The sequence below is a fragment of the Sparus aurata genome, chromosome 18, assembly GCF_900880675.1.
Source record: "Sparus aurata chromosome 18, fSpaAur1.1, whole genome shotgun sequence".
In the NCBI taxonomy this organism is placed as follows: domain Eukaryota; kingdom Metazoa; phylum Chordata; class Actinopteri; order Spariformes; family Sparidae; genus Sparus; species Sparus aurata.
The window spans coordinates 10,461,933-10,481,658 of NC_044204.1; the positions used below are offsets into that span (position 1 = coordinate 10,461,933).

General features: G+C 43.6%; 2 protein-coding genes across 3 annotated transcripts; one reads left to right on the forward strand and one right to left on the reverse strand.

Annotated features, from left to right (window-relative positions):
* The first annotated feature begins 611 nt into the window (after window positions 1-611).
* On the forward strand, window positions 612-12,000 carry hars (histidyl-tRNA synthetase). 2 transcript variants are annotated; one of them, XM_030397026.1, is made up of 14 exons: window positions 653-802; window positions 2,227-2,626; window positions 2,749-2,838; window positions 3,166-3,285; window positions 3,408-3,503; window positions 5,730-5,855; window positions 5,985-6,092; window positions 6,174-6,272; window positions 6,645-6,738; window positions 8,301-8,428; window positions 8,564-8,836; window positions 8,916-9,032; window positions 10,201-10,347; window positions 11,344-12,000. In XM_030397026.1, exons 2-14 carry the CDS (start codon window positions 2,516-2,518, stop codon window positions 11,401-11,403), a joined length of 1,569 nt encoding a protein of 522 aa, XP_030252886.1. In that variant the 5' UTR covers window positions 653-802; window positions 2,227-2,515; the 3' UTR covers window positions 11,404-12,000. The 2 variants fall into 2 exon arrangements, with proteins under 2 accessions (XP_030252887.1, XP_030252886.1); XM_030397027.1 differs by lacking the exon at window positions 2,227-2,626 and having other exon boundaries at window positions 612-802.
* A 688-nt stretch (window positions 12,001-12,688) lies between these two features.
* Window positions 12,689-18,604, reverse strand: dnd1 (DND microRNA-mediated repression inhibitor 1). The gene is made up of 5 exons (XM_030395694.1): window positions 18,468-18,604; window positions 16,004-16,109; window positions 15,332-15,657; window positions 14,702-14,834; window positions 12,689-13,459 (listed from the first exon to the last, which is right to left on the reverse strand). The coding sequence occupies exons 1-5, from the start codon at window positions 18,546-18,548 to the stop codon at window positions 12,909-12,911; spliced, it is 1,197 nt and encodes a 398-aa protein (XP_030251554.1). The 5' UTR covers window positions 18,549-18,604; the 3' UTR covers window positions 12,689-12,908.
* Window positions 18,605-19,726: the final 1,122 nt, after the last annotated feature.

A 19,726-nucleotide genomic window follows, 5' to 3' on the forward strand; every position in this document is an offset into this window, starting at 1 on the left:
ATATATATATATACATATATATATATATAATATTTTATAAATGATACTGAGATTTGGTAATGATTTATTTCAACCAGTTACTCTTTCTTAAAAAAAACATTGATCTTCCTCTTGCCTCTCAAAAATAGAGGAGGACCAACCTCCTCTGCCTCTATGGACGAGCCTCCTCATGGTTCACACACACAGAGCTGTCCACCTGGGATCGACTCACTCAAGAAAGAAGTTGAGACCAGGTCTGAACAACCTTGATACACCTTCCATCACCATGCAATTTACATTCTACAACAGTCCAGTTCTGACCTTTCTCTTGGCCTGAGCTAACGCTGGTTTAATCACTCACAAATGTAACCTAGAAACTAAACAAACCTTCTCACAAGTGTTCTTAGTGCTGGTATAATATATTACAGCTCTTCTTATGTCTTTGAATATTTGAATATCTGTTTCTACTGATGCTTTCAGTCACAATCACAACACCAAAACATACTTTCCATGTTTCTTTGAAAGTTTTTCTATCCTCAAAGTAACTGGGGGCTGGCCCTGTTCTGTCACGAGGAGACCTGGGCCTCCTGCAGCTTCGGCCGGAAGTCTTTTACTTAGAAAATCCTGACCGGAAGTGTGCCTTGTTTTCCGTTTCCGCTTCACGACACTGCCACAGTCCTGACAGCTGCAGGCCGGGGGGAAACTGACGGTGGAAAGACATCAATGAAAAGCCATGGAGGACAAAGCACAGATACAAGAAGCGATTAAAAGCCAAGGGGAAGTCGTCCGGAAGTTAAAGTCAGAGAAGGCGAGCAAAGACCAGGTCAGTACTCAGACTGAGAGGTTAATGTAGACGTCAGAGTGAGGCTAGTCCCTAACATGCGGTGAGGAGCATGTCAGAACAGCCCTGTACACCAACAAGAACTCCATTCATTCTGCACAGCTGTCTGTAAATCCCAACACCAGAGTCATTCCAACTCTGTCAGATTATTTTGAAAATCATGTTGCCCACATCTGACTCCCTGCTGTCTGATTTAACGAGTCGCTGCTTTATTCGGCATCCATCAGGTCCAAAACGCCGCCTGTCATAGTCGAAACACCCATTAAAAAGTCTTTTAATTAAAGAACTTCTCCCTCTGCTATTTCATTGCCGAAGTCAGAGCAAAACACCAATAATTTACTAAATGTCACCTGTCATATTGTACGGTGCACATTAGTTCATTGCAAGGTGCAGTTAGCTTAGCGTTACCTCTGATGATAGCGGCTCGCCAGCAGTGGCCGCGCTCCTTAGCTGTGTCGAGTTAGCTTTACAAGCTAGAGCTAACGTAGCGGTGTGAAAGGCTAAGTATCCACCCGACCCACACATCAGGTGTAGTTCAGTTTATCTTCAGAGGGAGGTCTTTCGACGACTCTGTCACTTAATGCGCCTCCATCCAAGACGTGTAAAGGGAGCTGACGCAATAACCTGCTAGCATATGTCATCAGATACTTGCTAATGGCTAATCAGGTTTCTTCAGGTGTCGTCCCGCTATTTTAACATGTGTGATGCGATAGGGAAATAATTCCATACAAATGTGACATGGTAAAAACGTGCATGTGTTAGGAGATGAGCTGACCAGTCCACAGACTCAGTTCATCTCTGTTCTGATCTCACTCTCTGTAAGCTTCTCCTGTCCTTCACTGCCTGTGTGTTGTTTGGTTTTGACTTCTCAGCTGTTACGTCATCTACTTTTAACTCTGAATGAAGCCTGAAAATCCAGCAGTGCCTGATGAATTTAGCTCTTTGGCAAGTGCAACAATTACTCTAAACAATGATGTAATCAGGAGTAAACGTGATGACCAATGTGATCGGGGATCCAATGCCATCAGTTGGTAGTCAATCCACACTTTTGAGAACTTAGTACTGTGGACACAAATGTGCTGTTGTGATAAAGAGTACAGAGGTTTGATACACTGCCTTAGCAGGGCTAATTCAGAAGGAACTACACTGATATATTTCTTTGTGAGCATGAGCTGGAGGCTGCAGACAGAAACTCACGTTTGAGAATCTCGTGAAACTGCTAGACACACTAAATACACTGTACACATAGATTTGATACTAGGGTGGTGTGTGTGTGAGTGTGTGCGTGCGTGTGTGTGGGCTGTGTCCACCTCGCTGCTTTGATTGACTTGGTGCGTTTCATGTTCTATCCTCCACGCTGTGATGATGATGATGATGATGATGCGTCATGCCCCGCCCTCCCCTAGTGCTAGGGTTGCTCACCACTTTTCTCCTGTTCTTCCCGCCTGACCCCGGATGACCTCGGCCTGCCTCCTCCTTCATCATCACCATCACCTACCTCACCGTTGGGGGACATCGTTGCTCAACTCACTTCCTGGCTCTCCTGCTGCTGACCATTGTGATTGGCTTCTGTGGCTGGCCCTGGACAATACCACTGTACATTGATGTACCCATGATGCACTCCTGAACTTTTCCTGTCCAATTTCTGGACTTTTTTTTTGGGCCCTCGTCTTTTTGTTTCCCGTGTGCTGTGGAATGATCATGCTGGGCATGATTTGTATTCGTGCTTGCTCTCGTCTGGCGGGCTGTCGGACTGCAACACGTGTCCGATCTGTGCATTCTATCACTGGGATCACTGCTGCTCAGGTAATGCGTGTGTGTGTGTTTGTGGCAAAATATCCTGTAATTAAATGTCATCTTACGGTAACTGTTTACAAAGTTTCTTATGATCTCCTTACCTCTCCTCTGTGTGTGTGTGTGTGTCTCAGATTGATGAAGAGGTAGCCAAACTGCTGGAGCTGAAGGCTCAGTTGGGAGGAGATGATGGCAAACATCAGTTTGTCCTCAAGACAGCAAAGGTGAGACTACAGTGTTGAAATCTGACATTTATCTGGTTATTATGTGAAAAATCATTGCTGATCTTTTATGTCATAATATATTCATATTTTTTAATTATCATCTTCAGTTAACATGGAAAAATTATAAAAACAGTAGCTGACACCAAGAAACATTATCGTTAGGAGAGCATTAAATTCTTAAAATACATATTTGATCTTAGTTTATTCACTACCACCCTACCGATGGATGCAAACCTATTTCTAATGTTGTTTGGCAACATTTCTCAAGTTTTAGTCCAATTAGTTTCACAGTCAGACTGAAACACAGCAAATGACTTTCTGTCTCAGGGAACGAGGGACTACAACCCCAAGCAGATGGCCATCAGAGAGAAAGTCTTCAACACCATCATCGGCTGCTTCAAACGCCACGGAGCAGAGACCATCGACACACCTGTCTTTGAACTGAAGGTACATGTTCACACACACTTTAACACAACGTAACGTGGTTGGCCACTCATTGAAGCCTGTGGAAAACACAAGATCACTCCATATTGGAACATGAATGTTTGTTATCTCTGTGTGGTGTTTAGGAAACCCTGACAGGGAAGTATGGAGAAGATTCCAAGCTCATCTACGACCTCAAAGACCAAGGAGGAGAGCTGCTGTCCCTCAGATACGACCTCACTGTATCCTTCAAATACACACAGTCACTAGCATCAGCCGGCTGAACGTGAACGGGGTGCTCAGGTGGTCTAATATTCAGTCTTAACCAGGTCTTAACCAGAGTTCAGCAGGTATGGTAACACACTCACTACACACAGCGGACACATTTCATGTTCATTGTTCTCAGTATGTGGTTGTTATTATGACAATAAAACAAGCTCTGCTTGAGGAAGGACCGCAGGCAACACGACAAAAGACTGCTGAAAAAAAAGAAACAGAAGTTTGTGACATCCCACTTCAGAGGGCAGACGACGTTACTCTGCTGTGCTGTGATAAATCAATATCTCAGTAAATCCACTTATTATAATCAAATCTGAAGTGCACTCTCTCTCTGACACTCCTGCTCACTTGGCATTAGCAGCACTACAGCTCGTGTGCTCCCTCAGAGCGGTGAATCATTGAGAAGCAGATTAAATCACTTTCCTTTTGAAATACTGTCAGTGTTTAGTTGTAGGGGCTAAGTGATATAAAGACTATTAAAGATATATCTACAAGCGAGTTAAAGTTTTAGACAATACCGTTTATATTGACATATGGTGAAGTTGCGCCATATAATAATCCCTGCTCTGTAGTCTGGCGGTTAGGCTGCAGGTACTGCTGCATGTGTTGTCAGATGGCAGGAGGGTGAACAGACTGGCTGGGTCAGTGTTGTCTTGTAGTATCCTTTGGGTCTCTGTGCAGACCTCTCACTTCACTGATGTAGGGCTGGGCAGTACTTACGATAATGTTATCGTGACAGGAGACTTTATAGCCTTAGATTTTGATCATGGTGATAGTGTGGTCTTGTCCTGGTTTCAAAGTCTGCATTACAGTACAGTGGTGCAACTGTCTGAGTTTACCAGACTGTTCTAATACTTGCAGTTTTGATTTGGAAGTCGGGCTGGGCGATATATTGATATAAAACTTATATCAATATATTATATATAAATATATATAAAACTTATATCAATATATTTTTGAAATGTGATATGGAATTAGACCATATCGCATACATCGATATAGTTCAAATTTGCGCTGTGGTCCTTGCTCCGGGCAAACCGCTGACCCGGAGCTCTCTGCACTGCTCCCCGCGCCCCTCCTCCTTCATACACAGAGAGGGGAGGGGCTGGAACAGACACCCCGGCACTCTTCAACAAACACTTTGGTGGCCGCCGTTGCGCCGCACTTTGGCCTTGATACCCCGTGAAAAAAATAAATCATCGCACGGCCACCGGTCAGCGTAGCGAGCTTGCCTTGAATTACAGCCACCCGAGTGCACAGTAGTCACTCACAGTAACTTCAGTGAGTCCGCGGTTCGCGCAGGTGGAGTCTCATCATCACGATGATCTCACGTGAAAGCCTCTCAGACAGTGGCAGCTTCTCAAAACAGAAGAACGAAACTTGCAGCACAGCGAGCGAGCGCAGCCAGTTTGATATGATACGTAACTGACTTATGTGGTAGGATTTAGTTCGGTAAAGTTGGAAATATATTCACAGATTCGAACTTCACGGATCAATAACTCATAAGTGCAACCTTGTTAAAACACAATTGACGGCTCTTTCCTACCGTAGTGAGGAAGACAACGAGCTACAACCGTATTTTCATCCAAACGAGCGTCTGGACATTAACTCTGGTCTGTATGGTCAGCCAGCTGTGAGACGAGGGCGCAGGGACCGTCTACAAAGTGCAACACCGAAAAGAGAAACTACAAAAAATATTCAATAACTTCACTATTATTCAGAGTGTAGTGCCACCAAAATCACTCCACACATCAGTGGTCTCCTGCTGGTTATTCTACATTTTTTTTTGTTTGGAAAAAATGTGCTTTGCCATAATTTGGGGGAATTTCTATTGGGAGAAATATTCAGTAACAGGGTTAAAAATACAGCCTTACTCCATTTTGTTTAGTCTTAACACTTTTTTTATTTGAGAAGATTTTCAAATGTCAATCTATATATCCTGTATCGCAATGTGGCCTTAAAATATACATTTGTCTGTCTGTCACATTATTTTGTAGATTTAATGAATTGATACAATTTTAAATAAAATGGTGTCATTGTTCCATTTCCAAAGGTTTCATTATATTTAGTCCCACTTGTTCCATGATAAACAGTCATTAATGTCATAGTTTCAGTTGATCAAATCAAAATATGGAATGCCTCCATCAAAGCAAAGAGTGGTGTGTTGTCCTTGACCTGCCCTCTTTCAGGTGCCCTTTGCCCGCTACCTGGCCATGAACAAGATCACCAACATCAAGCGCTACCACATCGCTAAGGTCTACCGCCGCGACAACCCAGCCATGACTCGCGGACGCTACAGAGAGTTCTACCAATGTGTGAGTCATCTTCAGATATGTCTTTTCACACTTGACTGATTAGATTACAGACCTAGTTGAATTCACTTAAATCTCCCTTTTGCTAGGAAACTGTGTGTTACTCAATCCATTTGTGTGTGTGTGTTTCAGGATTTTGACATTGCGGGCCAGTATGACGCCATGATTCCAGACGCTGAGTGTCTGAAGATTGTGCACGAAATCCTCAGCGAGCTGGACCTTGGTGACTTCCGCATCAAGGTTTGTCAGTGAGATCTACAGATCAAACTTGCAGGCTGTGATCAGTGGGTGTCATCTCTGTAACCGCGTCCTCCACTTCAGGTCAACGACAGACGCATCCTCGACGGGATGTTCGCCGTGTGTGGCGTTCCAGATGACAAGTTCCGCACCATCTGTTCAACGGTGGATAAATTGGATAAGGTATAGAGACTTCCTGCTGTGCTGTTCAGTTCTACTCAATTCTGCAAAGCCTGCCGCTCATTTGGAGCCCTGGTCCCTGACAGAAGGTCAAGTTAATGGTTCATGGGGTCAGATATTGGTATGAACGCTAGATTTTCACTGCACTGCAGGGCTTAATGTACTTGGATTTCTGGTGTTTGACTAATTTAGAAAGAAAATAAATGTCCACATGGGATTTGTTTTTGACATGGTTTAACCATTCATCTTTGTTTACAGCTGCCTTTCACATGCATAGTGCAATGTACATACTTAAATAGAGAAATAAATTGTAAAATGTCCACATACTGGACCATCTGAACATCTTGTTTTGCCATTGTCTGTTGTCCAAACTAGATGCCCTGGGAGGACGTGAAGAAGGAAATGGTGAATGAGAAGGGCCTGTCAGAGGAGGCTGCTGACCAGATCGGGGAGTACGTCAGTATGCAGGGTGAGACTTTCCCTAAATTCACAACCAGAAGTGCGACATCAGTGGTCTCACTGTCTACTGATTAGCTGTTCCTCAACCAGTGTTTCCCACAGGATTTCCTGAGACTATGGTGGCTCAGTCTGGAGGACTTTGGGAGAAATTGTGGAGAATATGAAATGTAGAAAATAATCAAATATAACACCAAGCTTAGACTCTGCTGCCTGGTGATTAGTCCAGTCCTCACAATTTAAACTACACAGCTCTGGCTATACAATGTTAGCACCAGCCTATAAGCTATAATCAATAGTCAATATCAATCTATTGATGTGAGGGGGTTGACTGCTTGAGAATTAAAGACACTTTACGAAGCAACAGCGCAAAACATTGGAGATCTTTAGCCCTATAATGACAATTGAAAAACATTTTTGGATCAATTTGAGACCATAGTGCAGCAACCTGCACTATGGTGGCTGCCAGAGTCTCGTTAATTCATGGGAATCACTACCTCAACAATACATGTTTCCATCATTTTCAGTTTGCTGTTCATATTTTAAAGGGGGGAATTCTGCTTTTTACTCCACAGTAGTTATCTGACTGCTACAGTTACCAGATACTGATTCAACATCAGTTTGTAAAATATGATGCAGTACTGCAGACCAAAATTTACATCGTAAATAACAAAGATAACATGAGCTCCACCTCAATAAGCTGCAACATTTAAATACTGCTTATGTATTAAAGGGACACTATGTAGTTTTGGAGAAGAAATCCAAACCCAGAATTTTAATATTTACAATACTAATGCGGAAATAATGCAAACATTATCCATAAGAATATATGAATACACAAGGTGTTCTCAGAGGAAAATAAAGTTCGAGAACACTGTTTAAAGCTAGGGGGGTGGCAGGGTCCGCCACATATAAACAAAGGAAAATGGTATAAATTGTGTTGTCCTTTAAGGTCAGTTTGTTTATTCAGTATATTCAGTCATGACAACAAAGCGTTTGCTTGTTTAGTTTGTTTAGGCAGGAAAAAAAAATCAGCCAATGAGGTTCTTTCTCTGCTCATTCACATTTCTTTTAGAAAACTACAGACTGCTCATTTGAAGGGGACTGTGGTGGAGTTATGCGCTCCACTGAGTGCCATTTTAGTTTATAAACTGAAGTAATATCATGTAATCTGTCAGTGAAATATCCCTCTGGTGTCGTGCATGTCAGCAGCCACACCAGCTCTAAAAGTCAGTGTAATGCGCCTAAAACTGCTACTCACACCTACAGTATGACTGTGTGTGTGTCAGCTCATGGGTTGACCTTCACCTAATTCTGGATTATTCAAATGACTTCCTCATCATGCAGGGGAGGTTACATCATATACAGTGCAGAGAAAGTTCCTGCATTAGTAGACTGGTCAAAGTGAGTAAAATGGGTGAATGTAGGGTCCTGCAGGTGAACACAGTGGCGCATTTAGCAGCTAGACGGACAGTAAATGAAGTGCTTCCATTCATCAGGTGGATACAAGTTGGAGTCCAGATGAACACTAATATTGCCGTCTGTCTGTTGGCTGTGCTCCTGTTTATGCTGCAGGTGGAATGGACTTAGCAGAGCGCCTCCTGCAGGACCAGAAGATGTGTCAGAGTAAGCTGGCCTGTGCTGGACTCTCTGACATAAAGCTGCTCTTCAGTTACCTGCAGCTCTTCCAGGTCACAGACAAGGTGAGACATGCTGCTAGTCAGGCACACTATAACTCTTTTTTTCACAATTTGTTTCCATTGTATTTGTTTCTTGTTTCACTACACATCCTCTCATTACCATGTTATTCTGTCTTTACCTACTCCCATCGTCTCCAGGTCGTGTTCGACCTCAGTCTGGCCCGCGGCCTCGACTATTATACAGGAATCATTTATGAGGCAGTGCTGACTCAGGCAGGCGTGGCCCCAGTAACCGCCGAGGCCCAAAACGGGGCGCCTGGAGAAGAGAGTGTCAGCGTGGGCAGCGTGGCTGGCGGAGGGCGATACGACGGCCTGGTGGGCATGTTTGACCCCAAGGGCAGGAAAGTGCCGTGCGTGGGCGTCAGCATCGGTATCGAGAGGGTCTTCTCCATCATGGAGCAGAAGGCTGAGGTAACTTGTCAGTGTGTGCGGCTGAAGGAGCGTGTTGATAATAAGTGTGTGTAGACTGTAACAGTGTTGTGTCGTCCAGGCCTCAGCAGAGAAGGTTCGTACTACAGAGGTCCAGGTCATGGTGGCGTCTGCTCAGAAAAACCTGCTGGAGGAGAAACTCAAACTCATCACCGAGCTCTGGAATGCCGGCATTAAGGTGTGTAAGAGTGCGTTTGGTGAACAGTTGACCTTAGGCAGTAGCCGTTTTTAGACAGAGCACCAGAGCACCTTTTGGCGGCTCGGTCCGCTGTTTTAGACAGAGGGCGGCAAATTGGGGGTCTGTTTTGGTCCGCCGATTTTCCGCCTCGGAGGGAACACTTATTGCCGCCTCGCCTGCTATCTAAAAACGAGGCGGCAATGTGCCGGCCTCTGCGTGAGGTGGGCGGAGGTGTTGATGACCTGCACTGTAGTGCGACCCACAGCCGAGGAGTTTTAAAACCAGGAAACAGCTGATCACAGCAGTCAGTCCATCACTTCATCTGCGGACATTAGGGTGAGCAACTGGACAGCCACTGAGATCCAGGAGATGCTAGCGTCTCCTCAGTCTATGTAGCTGTTTGGTTGTGTTAGCTTGTTGTTGTGTCGGCAGGCTAAGAACGGTCGCTACTTTCAAATTAAAAGCCCCCCGCTAAGAACCCAGTTCTAAACTCCAATGGGGTGCAATGTAAAGCTCTTATTTTGAAGACAAATTCGTTGTCACTGTTCACAGCCCAACTCCGAGCTTCACGTCACGTCACATGTTTACGCCTACCCCAGAGACGGCTTTTGGAAAAGGAGGAATATTACGCCTCCGTTTTAGAAAGACAGGCCGGCATATTACCGTCCTTACCTTGGAGCAACTGTGCCGCCATTTCTATCCAAAAAGGGCTACTGACCGTGAAGCACCGCATGTGGCCCGTCATCTCTCTCTCACTTTACCCCGGCTCCTCGCTTTAAGGACCCCACTCTAATAAATCACTGAAATTATGTTTTCAATGCAAAGCTGATTACTGGGTATAGTTGAGCTCAGTTGAGGAGTCATTCATCTGGATGAGGGCTTTTCAGTACAGCTGTTGAGCAGCACTTGTAAATGACACAGCTTCTGGCTGTTTTGAAGTGGAGGCTTGAGGTTCGAGTGTGATTTGAAAGAAAGAGGTACTTGGAAAGATCTCATTTTGCACACGTTTGTTTCCACATTTCACACACAATCTGGATCTCATCTAGCCAAATCTTTCAATAGTCACTCAAATAATGTATCTGATTACTAATGAGGAAATTAAAGCACACCTTATATGGTGGTCTGTCTGTGTGTGTGCGCGCGCGTGTGTGTGTATATGTGTGTCTAGGCAGAGGTGATGTACAAGAAGAACCCCAAACTGCTGAGTCAGCTGCAGCACTGCGAGGAGTCTGGGATCCCCCTGGTGGCCATACTGGGAGAACAGGAGCTGAAGGACGGGGTGGTCAAACTCCGTGTGGTGGCCACCAGAGAGGAGGTACACCACTGATGCAGGACACACACTGCATCTCTGCTGTCATACATGCAGATACAAAGCAGCATCTGAATGACAATTGTGTTGATTGTACACACGTATTGTAAAAACAAATCTGTAAAAACACAGAGGAACAGTAGCCCTGTTTCTACTGTTCCTGGTCAGAGTTAACATCGTAAAAGTAAAACAAGCAAAAAGATCAATGTAATAACATCCTGAACGGTCAGAATACCTTACTGTACATTAGCTGTAAGAAAGGGAACAAGAACCAGCACTGAGGGTGTGTGTGTCTGTGTTTGTGTTCAGTTTAGTCTCTGAAGAAAGTCGGCACTCACCAGAGACTCAGTTTCTGTCTGTTATCCAGCAGAAGCTTTTCATTTTACCAAGTACATTTCCCTCCATTCAGTAGTCAACTAAAAAGAATTACAGAAAGTTAAGTGGATTTTGGTCCCTCTGCAGCTTGTTATGGCAGGTGAGAGTGAGGATAAATGTAGTTTTTTCAAAAGTTTTAAAAACAACCTCATTCAGGGTCACTCATTAATCCAAAGCACTGCCGTCTGTCCCTCCTGTGAATCGTAGTCCAATTCACTGCACAGCAAAACGTTATTAGCATAATCAATTCTCCAGAAGGCACCAACACCACAAACATACCTGGGAGGTAAAGATCAGTGACTGCAGTGAGCTGAGGTGAAGCCCTCACTGTCCCTAATGTCACTCAAAGTGGCTACACACTGAATCAGGCAGAACCTTAAGCCTTAATACGACTCAGATGAGTGATGTATATAAAAATTCACCCCCTGAACAGTTGTTATGTAGGGACAAATTAGCTACAGAGAGCACCTGTTTCTTGCACCAGGCTGTAAACATGTTCGAGGAACTCTTGGTAATTCAATGTTGGCTTCATGTTTCAGCCTAGGAGGTTGCTGCTTGTGTGATTAGACTGAAAAACAGCCATTTCATCTACAGTGGTTAGAACTAACCGTACTTTTCATACCACAGGCTGATATTTCCAGAGCAGACCTTATAGATGAGATCAGGAGGAGGACCTCTGAGGCCTAGCTGCTCCCGTCTGTCCAGCTACAACCCCATCACATCGTCTGACTGCTTTAAACACACACTCTGCAGACTCTTGTACAGAATCTCCCGTCTCGCCCTCTGAGGAGCATGTTGGACATCGTGCAGCCATAAATACACATCCAGCCTCATTTTCATACCAGACAAACAAGACTGGTATTATGTTGCTCACTGTAACAGGGCAGGCAGCCAAAAGTAATGAAGCTAACTGAAAGTTTGATGTGCGTCTTTATAAAGGAACACTGTCATTAGAGAACAGCATCCAGGAAAATGTGTTACAGTTTATGTCCTGTTATTTAATGAACATCAGCGATCTGTTTAGTCTCAGAAAGCTGCTGGAGATCAGTTTGGTCGGATTCAGAGTAGAAAAATCCTTTTTCAGAGCTGTGCTCAGCCAGACATGCTTCTTCTCTCGAGGTCCAAGGATCCAACGTCAGACGTTTACCTTCAACATGAACACATCGGATTATTTGCTGCGGTTCAGTTTTGCTTATAACAAAGGCTCATGTGTACCTGTATCAAACATGCCTGTACTGTCAAGTATCCAAAAATAAAAACATTCATCGTTTTGCTTAATGCTGAGAACAGCTGCTTGCTGACTGAGATGCCGTTTTGTGCATGATTGGTTTTGGGTGAAGACACTAGCTGCAGTGAACAGGTTGTTTCCCACTCACATTTGAGTTTTATCATGTAGGCCGCTGTGGTTTAATCTGCTGGTTTGGTTTTATATTTTATGTCAGAGATCTTTAAAGCCGAACACATGGACTCAAAGTTTTCAACATGTTCACTGAGAGATAGAAAAGCGACTTCATCACAGAGACAGAATTTACCGAATAAACAGCACAAGAGTTCAACCAGCAGTCCTCTCAAAGGAGGCTGTCTTATAGTGTCTCAGGACGAGCAGGTTTTTTTAACCACTTCTCAGGATGGAAACGGGGACAAACACAAGTAGGATATCACAGTGGATGATGAAGAAGTCTATTTACTGATTAATCCCAGTGATTAGTGTCATCAGAAGAAGATGATGCTATACAAGTAAGTTAAATTGAATACATTTATTCCATTATGTAAAGGTAACCTTATCCTGGTTTAATGCATCAATCTCAAACTGCACTGAAAGAATCAAATGAGCTGGAGGATTATTTTAGCCTGACGGCAACATGTTTGGATTGGTTAGACCACGTTTGAAGAACAGGACAGGACGGACTCTCTGCTGCCTCTGGTAAGTGGTTGTTAATCAGCCCTCTTTATGAATAACGCCACCATCACGTTCTTTGCAAATCTCATTTAATTTAAATGAGGAACCTATAGAACAGTAACACACAATAAAAAACATGCATAAAACAAACCACAGAAGTTCAAACAACACAAACAAGTCCTCTACTCATAAAAGCATGCATAAATTAACAAACTGGGTATAAGATCAAACATCTTCTGTAAAGATCATTAACAGAACAGAACCGACAACAGCGCCGTTTGTGACACACTGGTCAGTGGGTGAGCCCCTTGTTGTACACCTTGTGTAGCACCTGCTGGGCTGCAGCCTGCTGGGCTTCCTTCATCAAGGTGGTCTCATCGGGTCCTGGCAAAATCATTACCTCTCCTTCAAAGGCCATGGTTATCCCAGGGATACACACCCTGTAACTGTAGTAGAGGAACCCATCAGGCCCAGCGTGGCTGTAGTGTATCTCAGTCGCCTCACTTATCTCACACAGGAGCCACATGGGGAATGCTGATGATCCTGGAGACACCTGGGAGGAGAAGGAGGAGGAGGTGGTGAAGGAGCTGGGGGAGGGAGGGTACCTGGGGACAATGGGTCCTCCCACTGCTCTGCAGAAACCCGGTGGGGTGGATGGACGACGGGCCAGGGGAGGAGGCAGGATGGACGGCTGTGGAGAGTTGAGGAGGTGGCGCGGCGGCTTGATGGGTGACGGCAGGAGGCCGCTTGAAGGCGTCAGGGCAGGAAGTGGCTCGTCTGAGCTCGGCTTCGTTGCAGAATGCCACTTGATTGAGATAGTCAGAGAAAACTTCCTCTTGAATGCTGAAGAAAAAAACCCAACAATTTTCTACAGCAGCTGATAAAGGGATTAATGAATATTACAACTGTTATCTAAAGAACAATCATGAATTTTCTCATTTCAAAGATTCTCACGTTTTTATCCCATTAACCAAAATCAACCTATTGTTTCAGGTGACCAGACAGCGACTGAACCCATTCCAAGTTCTATTATGGCGTCTACTAATAAATATACACTTAAAAAACACATTGATTTGTCTTTTGTTGGAGCTTTGATTATGACATGCACTGACCGTGGTGTCGCTTTGACGAGCTTATGCAATGTCAAAACATTTATTTCCGTCCAGAGATGCAAACATTTTTTGCCAAGATCTGGACTGTTGGACCATGTGTGAAAATGATGTCTTATATTATGCCCATGCCTCTCTTATCAAATATTAAACTATCAAACGCCTGAAAAAAACACTTTAGACTCACTAAACTGAAAGAAACACTGACTACTCATTTACCGCACAAAAGAGAGAGAGAGAGAGAGAGAGAGAGAGAGAGAGAGAGAGAGAGAGAGAGAGAGAGAGAGAGAGAGAGAGTTACAGTTGGATAAAGAAGTATGGGTCTTTGAGTGCAGGTAAAATGGATCTGGATCATCGTACCTTTGGGCTCCAACAGATCATTGCTCTCTCCTGTTTTACCATCTTCTCATATCTGTCCATCTGTAGAGTTTAAATCTTTAGACATTCTGACATTTTTTGCTGATTATTTTGTGTGGCCTGTCCTCTACCATGTCACCGCCTGCTCAGTTGCCCTCCTGGATCCAAACTCTTCACGGGTATTTCAACACATACGTCCACAACCTCCGGGCTCAATAGGAAGAGCAGTCGGTCCAGCCCAGTGCCACTAGCCCTTCGACACAGGGCCCGTGCTGGGGCTTCCCAGCAAGTATCTGTACGGTGCAGCAGCCTCTGGGCTGGTCGGAAATCTACAAAGTGGTCAAGTCAACTGACTTTTTTCACACCTCTTGTCTGTGCCAGAGCCAGAGAAGTAGTAATACAGCGTGTGGATTAGACTGGACCAGCTGTACAGGCTGTCTAAGGTCATCTCACACAAGTGTATACTCTTACACTCACACATTTCTTTGAACACTGTGAAAATATGTTTGCTTGATTAAAACATTTGGATTATATCTACATACTGTCAGGGCTGATGTTATTTACAGTAATACACTGATCCCATGGATAAGTCCATGTCCATCAGAAGGAGCTCACCCACCTTCCACCAGAACCTTCTTGGCCATGGACGCAGCATGGTGGGATGAGAAGGCGACTATAGCACTCACCCCCTCTATACCAGGCCCCGCCTTCAGAGACACTCGCTCCACGCCCTCGGTCAGGACACGCAGCACCTGGGAGCAAAGCAGTTACAAAGACAAGATACAGCCTACAACAATATAAATTTTTCAAGATAGTGTTTTGGTTTCAAGGTAGCCTTCAGCAAAAACTGCCTCCTATAAGCCAGACAGGTTAAAGCCTTAAAATGGCTAAATCTGTGTAGAACAAAGCTTGTTTACATGTGTACCATCAGCAACCAGGTGTTAGGGCAACTTGCCATTTTCAGTGTGTAGCCACAATAGCTCCCACAGTTTATGCTCACAACTCAACCTTAATTCCTGTCCCGCTTGCCTTGCCCCAGTACGTGAGTACATTTAACCTGGCTACTGACTTCTGGTCTGACCTCCATCATAAAGGTGTCAAGTTAAGATACATATCATATTCAAAGGTGGTAGATTTTCTTGGTTTTTTGCTGGGTGTGACAGTTAATTCATTTGAGTTTTCTTCAACTTCAGCTTAAAAATAAAACACAAACCATCAATCACACAGAGGAGCCCCAGAGCTGGCGTACCTGCAGCAGGTCCTCTTGACTGGTGACGGCTGGCAGGTCTCCGATACAGAGATGTCTCTTCTCTACGCTGCGGCGGACACTGAGGAGGAAGCCGGGCTCCATCAGGTGACCGTGCAGCAGGCGGATGGCGCTGGTAGCTTCAGCCGAGCTGCCGTATTTGGCGTAGGCGAAGCCACGGTTTTGGCCGCTGAAGTTCATCATGAGCCTGAACTCCCAGAGAGGTCCCACGGAGCTGAACAGGGGGATCAACAGATCCTCGTAGGCGTCCCGCGGGATGTGGCTGATGAACACCTCACAGCGGGGTCCTGGGGTGGGTCCGTCCCACACTGACAGCACAATGGAGAGGAGATAGGGGTGGGTCACGTCACCTGGTTATTACTACATTCATCGTTATGCAATAGGAGTATCACGATACATTCAGCTCATGAGACGACACGATACACAGTATTGGGCTCACGATAGAGACAAGATTTTCAGCATTTTTAAGAAAACTTATTACAAATTTTATTCGATTCAAAGTCATAAAATGCAAACCAATGCAGGTCCATTTTAAAAATCCTGTAAATAGTCATAATCTTGTAATGAAGGTCACTTCAGTTCTCATTTCTGACTGAGTATGAATTATATGCAGCAGAAGGCTCAAACAATATGGAGCTGGGTAGCCTCTCTCACCCTCAGGCGGTCCTCCATACTTCCTCTGGCCGTTAACTTGAGTCAGCTTCGTATTGGTTGTTTTCAGCCAGGTTTCCAGCTCCTTCACCCGCTCAATGTTCAGCACCTGCAGGAGAATCAAAAGCCTTAACCAAAAGGGGCGTGACGGTACACATCATGACCTTGAGATCTGTGGATTTTTTGGTTGTTGCGTGTTTCTATCTGTATATCTTAGCATGTCTCTGCGCTCAGACTATTATAACCATGTGGATGCTGTTATAATATTTTGTGATTGAGATCCTGACCCAACATGCATCGTGGAAAGTGACAAAGAGAAGTTTTTTGCTTGGTGGAAAAGCTCCTCAGCAACAGCAAGAGGATATACGAGGGAAGACCAGCCCTTCTTAACAGAACTGGCTGTGCTGGTTTTTGTCTGTGTTGATGGAACTGTTTTGAACTGCCTTCTGTTATTGATTGGATGTTTTCTTGTTTATCAGTTTTTGTATAGATTTAATAAAGCCACAGCTAATTTAACAGATGAACACATTATGAGCGAGGAGAGGAGTGAGCGCATGTTTTATAACACAAACACGACATGAGGTCATAGGTCAGAGTTACTGCTGACATGTTCTCTGTGGTTGCGTCGGTGAAGTCGACACTGATACATCTTTCACTTGCTTAGTTGGATCCAAGTTCCATTGCACTCTCGCATCAGAGGTAAAAAATAAAAAAATGTCTGGAGCGACGAAATTTCTAGTAAAACCCTGTCGGGTTCTTAATTAACCTGGCTACTGATTCTTTACTAATGTGGCTACTGATTCTTTATTAATGTGGCTACTGATTCTTTATTAATGTGGCTACAGATTCTTTATTAATGTGGCTACTGATTCTTTACTAATGTGGCTACAGATTCTTTATTAATGTGGCTACTGATTCTTTACTAATGTGGCTACTGATTCTTTATTAATGTGGCTACAGATTCTTTACTAATGTGGCTACTGAGTCTTTATTAAGGTGGCTACTGATTCTTTATTAATGTGGCTACTGATTCTTTACTAATGTGGCTACTGATTCTTTACTAATGTGGCTACTGATTCTTTATTAATGTGGCTACTGATTCTTTATTAATGTGGCTACTGATTCTTTACTAATGTGGCTACTGATTCTTTACTAATGTTGCTACAGATTCTTTATTAATGTGGCTACTGATTCTTTATTAATCTGGCTACAGATTCTTTATTAATGTGGCTATTGATTCTTTACTAATGTGGCTACTGATTCTTTACTAATGTGGCTACTGATTCTTTATTAATGTGGCTACTGATTCTTTACTAATGTGGCTACTGATTCTTTACTAATGTGGCTACTTATTCTTTACTAATGTGGCTACTTATTCTTTATTAATGTGGCTACAGATTCTTTACTAATGTGGCTACTGATTCTTTATTAATGTGGCTACTGATTCTTTACTAATGTGGCTACAGATTCTTTATTAATGTGGCTACAGATTCTTTACTAATGTGGCTACAGATTCTTTATTAATGTGGCTACTGATTCTTTACTAATGTGGCTACTGATTCTTTACTAATGTGGCTACAGATTCTTTACTAATGTGGCTACAGATTCTTTACTAATGTGGCTACTTATTCTCTCTTAAATGAGAACATCGGCCGTTTTTAACTGATATCCCTGTTGATCGAGGTTACTGAGTGCTGTCAGTAGGAAAAATAACGTGAATTCTTTGCACAATATTGACCAGATATCAGGATGGCAGCTAAAGCGAACCTATGGGGGCAGACATCCTTAAGTTTCACTTTCGGTTATGTCTGCCCCCATAGGTTCGCTTTAGCTGCTGTTCTGATACTCGGTAAATATTGTGCAAAATGTTCTAGTTATTTTTCCTAATGACAGCACTCGGTAACCTCAATCAACAGGGATATGGGTTAAAAACGGCCGAAGTTCTCCTTTAATGTGGCTACTGATGTGCTCTTAATATGGCTACAGATTCTTTACTAATGTGGCTACTGATTATTTATTAATGTGGCTACAGATTCTTTATTAATGTGGCTACAGATTCTTTATTAATGTGGCTACTGATTCTTTACTAATGTGGCTAATGAGCTGCAGGTGGGGCTGAACAAGCAGCAGTGTCGTGAACGGAGCCAACACACGAGTAAAGCAGTTGTTTAACAGGCGTTTAACAGAGCACACACAACAAGACGAACAAATAAACCTCTGAGCAGCTGCCACTAAACACTGGTTAGTGTTTCGTACCGAGTGTTCCACACGGTACGAACGCTCATGTGCAACAAAGTATTGACACTTAGTTCCTCACAGTATGAACAATGTAGCGATACAAACCGAGCGGCCCTCTCAGGTAGGCTGCCCGCGGCCTCGCTGCTGCTGCTCACACGAGTTGAATGTCCTCCTCACGTTCTGTCCGATTTACAAACTACCAGCTTTAAAAGGGATAGTTGAAAGTTACCTCACTGAACTTGGTATTGGTCATCGCCATGTTCTGCCTGCTGTCTGCTGTCTGCCGCACCTGGAGCTGTCTGCGGGTCATCAGACTGAGGCTGTGTCCGGCCCCCTGCCCCACCACCGCTCTGCGCCACAGCCAGTCAGCGGAGACCTCCCAAATAAAGTTAACGGTCGGTAGACGGACGGATGGAAAGGTAGATGGATATATATGTCTTGTCAGTTCTGTAGATTATTTGTCATAGTTATGCGTTTCTTGGTTTAGTCTGATGGAAAAGATGGAAAGATTGAACTGATTTTGTAAGTAGGGCTGTTACAGGAAACTCCGAGTATGTTTTCTACTTGGAGAAAAGATTGGCAGATGAAATTAACAACACGTTCCTTATAATTCTATGTTAAGTGTATGTTAAGTACAATAGCCTTAATAATCCTGTGTCAGCCTGGTCCTTTGAAGGCAGCTGGAGGACAGTTTGAATTTAATCCTGATTGAAAGGATGCCATTATTTTGAAATGGGCTAAATGAGTGGAATGGAAACCATAAGCAGTGTTCTTATAATTGGCTGGGAGCTGATCATGTGTTTACAACTAGCCTGCATGATGCCAGTGGGTGGTGCTGTGTTCAACATTAAGCAAATTTAATTAGATTGTTAGTTTCAACACACTGTTAATTACATAATTGTAATTATAATTTTATTGACAATATAATTGTTGACTGTATACTGATTTCAGTTTAAAATAATTGGTTGGTTCAATCCATGTGAATAATGTACAAACATACCTCCGTTACCCAAGTACCATATGCTATGTTATGTATGTGATGTAACTTCACTAGTAAGCTAAACGAACTCAGTGTTGTCTTCTTGTGTTGACACAAATATCATAAATATCATAATATATAAATAAACTCCTCCCTGTACTGACTTTTCATGCTTTGTACCACTACTCCTCACTTCCTCCTTTGCAGCTGTAATAATCACTAAAGCCACTAGAGGTCGCCGGCTGACAACAAACGTTAATATGAGTCGTTATAAGCTGCTTTCATTTCCACTTGTATAATAATTTTGTTCTGATGAGCACAGGCTTGTTGCTTAACTGCTGTGGGCTGGTACAATCAATGTTGCAGCGAGAGACTCTCTCTCTCGAGCTCAGTGCCAATTGAACGATGAAAAGAATTGACAAGCCGGTGCCTTTAACTTGTTCAGAGCATTGTGCCCAAAAAATATGGTCAGAAACACCACTTCTTTTAGCGGCAATCTCATCAGTCAC